This window comes from Oncorhynchus clarkii, chromosome 13 (assembly GCF_045791955.1).
Source record: "Oncorhynchus clarkii lewisi isolate Uvic-CL-2024 chromosome 13, UVic_Ocla_1.0, whole genome shotgun sequence".
Lineage (NCBI taxonomy): Eukaryota > Metazoa > Chordata > Actinopteri > Salmoniformes > Salmonidae > Oncorhynchus > Oncorhynchus clarkii.
In genome coordinates, this window is record NC_092159.1 from 66,379,764 (window position 1) to 66,385,763 (window position 6,000).

The 6,000-nt window shown below is 47.3% G+C and overlaps 1 protein-coding gene across 3 annotated transcripts in view; it reads left to right on the forward strand.

The window, feature by feature from the left end:
• Positions 1-6,000, forward strand: part of LOC139365275 (protein CLEC16A-like) — an 84,113-nt gene that overhangs the window by 76,451 nt on the left and 1,662 nt on the right. For all 3 annotated transcript variants that reach the window (XM_071102785.1, XM_071102784.1, XM_071102786.1), the window contains one exon: positions 2,868-2,999. In XM_071102785.1, coding sequence (XP_070958886.1) covers positions 2,868-2,999 — 132 coding nt within the window. The remainder of the gene's footprint in view (positions 1-2,867; positions 3,000-6,000) is intronic.

Genomic DNA, 6,000 nt, shown 5'->3' on the forward strand with positions numbered 1-6,000 from the left:
TCACAAGGGCTGGACTTCGGGTTCTATAAAAGCAACTTGGGACCTTTTTCTATTTTTGCGGAACTTACTGGGAAACGTTGCGTTATGTTCCTGTTGTCAACTTCTGTCTTCAATTGCATTTATAAATGATTGAATGATTTACTTAAAGATATTGTCTAAATGCTCATTTCACCAACGAGCCAATGATTGACAAGGAACAAAGGAAGCGAACCCCAACAAACACACCAGGTGTATGTTCAGCTCGAAGAGGTTTAGTGTGTCCTAGAATGGGGTTGGTATCATTTGAGCTTTAACAGAAGGGGTTTAGTGTCCTAGAATGGGGTTGGTATCATTTCAGCTTTAACAGAAGGGGTTTAGTGTCCTAGAATGGGGTTGGTATCATTTCAGCTTTATCAGAAGGGGTTTAGTGTGTCGGTATCATTTCAGCTTTATCAGAAGGGGTTTAGTGTCCTAGAATGGGGTTGGTATCATTTCAGCTTTAACAGAAGGGGTTTAGTGTCCTGGAATGGGGTTGGTATCATTTCAGCTTTATCAGAAAGGGTTTAGTGTCCTAGAATGGGGTTGGTATCATTTCAGCTTTATCAGAAAGGGTTTAGTGTCCTAGAATGAGGTTGGTATCATTACAGCTTTAACAGAAGGGGTTTAGTGTCCTAGAATGAGGTTGGTTTCTATGTAACTAAGTGGTGGAATCTGTGTAGGCTGAACAGTATATTCAGACTCCTTCTCCACATCTTGTTACGTTACAGCCTTATTCTAAAATTGATTCAATCGGTTTTTTCCCCCTCATCGAACCTACACACAATACTCCGTAATGACATCACAATACCCCGTAATGACATCACAATACCCCATAATGACATCACAATACCCCGTAATGACATCACAATACCCCATAATGACGAAGGAAAAAACATTTTCATTTTTGCAAATGTATAAAAAAATAATAACTTAAATATCACATTTCCATAAGTATTCAAACCCTTTACTCAGTACTTTGTTGAACCACCTTTGGCAGCGATTACAACCTTGAGTCATCTTGGGTTTCACCCTACAAGCTTGGCACACCTGTATTTGGGGAGTTTCTCCCATTCTTCTCTGCAGATCCTCTCCAGCTGTGTCAGGTTGGATGGGGAGCGTCGCTGCACAGCTATTTTCAGGTCTCTCCAGAGATGTTCGAACAGGTTAAAGTCCGGGCTCTGGCTGAGTCATTCATGGACATTCAGAGACTTGTCCCGAAGCCACTCCTGCATTGTCTTGGCTGTGTGCTACGCCCCAGTCTGAGATCCTGAGGGCTCTGGAACAGGTTTTCATCAAGGATCTCACTGTACTTTGCTCCGTTCATCTTTCCCTCGATCCTGACTAGTCTCCCAGTCCCTGCAGCTGAAAAACATCCCCCACAGCATGATGCTGCCACCACCATGCTTCACCGTAGGGATGGTGCCAGGTTTCCTCCAGACATGATGCTGCCAGCACCATGCTTCACCGTAGGGATGGTGCCAGGTTTCCTCCAGACGTGATGATGCCACCACCATGCTTCACCGGTTAGAGATGGTGCCAGGTTTCCTCCAGACGTGACGTTAGGCATTCAGGCCACAGAGTTCAATCTTGCCTTTCCAAATCCTGTCCAATCAATTGAATTTAACACAGGTGGACCTCCAATCAAGTTGTAGAAACATCTCAAGGATGATCAGTGGAAACAGGAAGCACCTGAGTTCAATTTCGAGTCTCATCGCAAAGGGTCTGAATACTTTTTTTATTTTTATAAAACAGATATTGTTTTGTTTTATATACATTTCCAAACATTTCAACAACAAAAAAACTGTTTTATTTAATCGATTTCAGAATAAAGCTGGGTGTAACTTCTTATATCTTACCAAAGACGTTTTGGATGGTACACACACTGGGTAATGTCGTTCTCTAGGTTGGGTGTTTAGTGTCTAGCACCCAGAGAGAGGGAGGGAGGGAGAGAGACTGTTTAGTGTCTAGCACCCAGAGAGAGAGACTGTTTAGTGTCTAGCACCCAGAGAGAGAGACTGTTTAGTGTCTAGCACCCAGAGAGAGAGACTGTTTAGTGTCTAGCACCCAGAGAGAGAGACACTGTTTAGTGTTTAGCACCCAGAGAGAGAGACTGTTTAGTGTCTAGCACCCAGAGAGAGAGACTGTTTAGTGTCTAGCACCCAGAGAGAGACTGTTTAGTGTCTAGCACCCAGAGAGAGAGACTGTTTAGTGTCTAGCACCCAGAGAGAGACTGTTTAGTGTCTAGCACCCAGAGAGAGAGACTGTTTAGTGTCTAGCACCCAGAGAGAGAGACTGTTTAGTGTTTAGCACCCAGAGAGAGAGACTGTTTAGTGTCTAGCACCCAGAGAGAGAGAGACTGGGAGAGGGAGAGAGAGATACTGGGAGAGAGAGAGACTGTTTAGTGTCTAGCACCCAGAGAGAGAGAGACTGGGGGAGGGAGAGAGAGATACTGGGAGAGAGAGAGACTGTTTAGTGTCTAGCACCCAGAGAGAGAGAGACTGGGGGAGGGAGAGACTGTTTAGTGTCTAGCACCCAGAGAGAGAGAGACTGGGAGAGAGAGAGACTGTTTAGTGTCTAGCACCCAGAGAGAGAGAGACTGGGAGAGGGAGAGAGATATACTGGGAGAGAGAGAGACTGTTTAGTGTCTAGCACCGAAAGAGAGACTGGGAGAGGGAGACAGACAGAGAGACTTAAGTGTCTAGCACTCAGGAATGTGTTGTTCTGTTTGCCTCAGTGTGTTTATTGACATACCAACTCAATCTAATTGTTGTTTTGAAAAAATATTACACAATTACACGTGTGTGTGTGTGTGTGTGTGTGTGTGTGTGTGTGTGTGTGTTGTATTGCAGGGTTTGCGGTGGCCCACTGTGTCTCTCAGCACAGCCCGTCCCCCCTCTCCTCCCCCTCCCCACCCTCCTCAGGAAGCACCGGACGATGTGACTCTGTTACAGCCAGTACGATATCAGCCAACAGCCCTACAGGTAACACACACACACACACCAGTACGATATCAGCCAACAGCCCTACAGGTAACACACACATACACACCAGTACGATATCAGCCAACAGCCCTACAGGTAACACACACACACACACACCAGTACGATATCAGCCAACAGCCCTACAGGTAACACACACACACACACACACCAGTACGATATCAGCCAACAGCCCTACAGGTAACACACACACCAGTACGATATCAGCCAACAGCCCTACAGGTAACACACACACACACACACACACCAGTACGATATCAGCCAACAGCCCTACAGGTAACACACACACACCAGTACTATATCAGCCAACAGCCCTACAGGTAACACACACACACACCAGTACGATATCAGCCAACAGCCCTACAGGTAACACACACACACACCAGTACGATATCAGCCAACAGCCCTACAGGTAACACACACACACACACACCAGTACGATATCAGCCAACAGCCCTACAGGTAACACACACACACACACACCAGTACGATATCAGCCAACAGCCCTACAGGTAACACACACACACACACACCAGTACGATATCAGCCAACAGCCCTACAGGTAACACACACATACACACCAGTACGATATCAGCCAACAGCCCTACAGGTAACACACACACACACACACCAGTACGATATCAGCCAACAGCCCTACAGGTAACACACACACACACACACACCAGTACGATATCAGCCAACAGCCCTACAGGTAACACACACACACCAGTACGATATCAGCCAACAGCCCTACAGGTAACACACACACACCAGTACGATATCAGCCAACAGCCCTACAGGTAACACACACACACACACCAGTACGATATCAGCCAACAGCCCTACAGGTAACACACACATACACACCAGTACGATATCAGCCAACAGCCCTACAGGTAACACACACATACACACCAGTACGATATCAGCCAACAGCCCTACAGGTAACACACACACACACACACACCAGTACTATATCAGCCAACAGCCCTACAAGTAACACACACACACATACACACCAGTACGATATCAGCCAACAGCCCTACAGGTAACACACACACACACACACACCAGTACTATATCAGCCAACAGCCCTACAGGTAACACACACACACACACACACCAGTACGATATCAGCCAACAGCCCTACAGGTAACACACACACACCAGTACGATATCAGCCAACAGCCCTACAGGTAACACACACATACACACCAGTACGATATCAGCCAACAGCCCTACAGGTAACACACACACACACACACCAGTACTATATCAGCCAACAGCCCTACAGGTAACACACACACACACACCAGTACTATATCAGCCAACAGCCCTACAGGTAACACACACACACATACCAGTACTATATCAGCCAACAGCCCTACAGGTAACACACACACACACACACCAGTACGATATCAGCCAACAGCCCTACAGGTAACACACACACACATACCAGTACTATATCAGCCAACAGCCCTACAGGTAACACACACACACACACCAGTACGATATCAGCCAACAGCCCTACAGGTAACACACACACACACACACACCAGTACTATATCAGCCAACAGCCCTACAGGTAACACACACACACACACACCAGTACGATATCAGCCAACAGCCCTACAGGTAACACACACACACACACACCAGTACGATATCAGCCAACAGCCCTACAGGTAACACACACACACACACCAGTACGATATCAGCCAACAGCCCTACAGGTAACACACACACACCAGTACTATATCAGCCAACAGCCCTACAGGTAACACACACACACCAGTACGATATCAGCCAACAGCCCTACAGGTAACACACACACACCAGTACGATATCAGCCAACAGCCCTACAGGTAACACACACACACACACACCAGTACGATATCAGCCAACAGCCCTACAGGTAACACACACACACACACACCAGTACGATATCAGCCAACAGCCCTACAGGTAACACACACACACACACACCAGTACTATATCAGCCAACAGCCCTACAGGTAACACACACACACACACACCAGTACGATATCAGCCAACAGCCCTACAGGTAACACACACACACACACACCAGTACGATATCAGCCAACAGCCCTACAGGTAACACACACACACACACCAGTACGATATCAGCCAACAGCCCTACAGGTAACACACACACACACACACACCAGTACGATATCAGCCAACAGCCCTACAGGTAACACACACACCAGTACGATATCAGCCAACAGCCCTACAGGTAACACACACACACACACCAGTACGATATCAGCCAACAGCCCTACAGGTAACACACACACACACACCAGTACTATATCAGCCAACAGCCCTACAGGTAACACACACACACACACACACACACCAGTACGATATCAGCCAACAGCCCTACAGGTAACACACACACACCAGTACGATATCAGCCAACAGCCCTACAGGTAACACACACACACCAGTACGATATCAGCCAACAGCCCTACAGGTAACACACACACACACACACCAGTACGATATCAGCCAACAGCCCTACAGGTAACACACACACACACACACCAGTACGATATCAGCCAACAGCCCTACAGGTAACACACACACACACACACACCAGTACGATATCAGCCAACAGCCCTACAGGTAACACACACACACCAGTACGATATCAGCCAACAGCCCTACAGGTAACACACACACACACACACCAGTACGATATCAGCCAACAGCCCTACAGGTAACACACACACACACACACCAGTACGATATCAGCCAACAGCCCTACAGGTAACACACACACACCAGTACGATATCAGCCAACAGCCCTACAGGTAACACACACACACCAGTACGATATCAGCCAACAGCCCTACAGGTAACACACACACACACACCAGTACTATATCAGCCAACAGCCCTACAGGTAACACACACACACACACCAGTACGATATCAGCCAACAGCCCTACAGGTA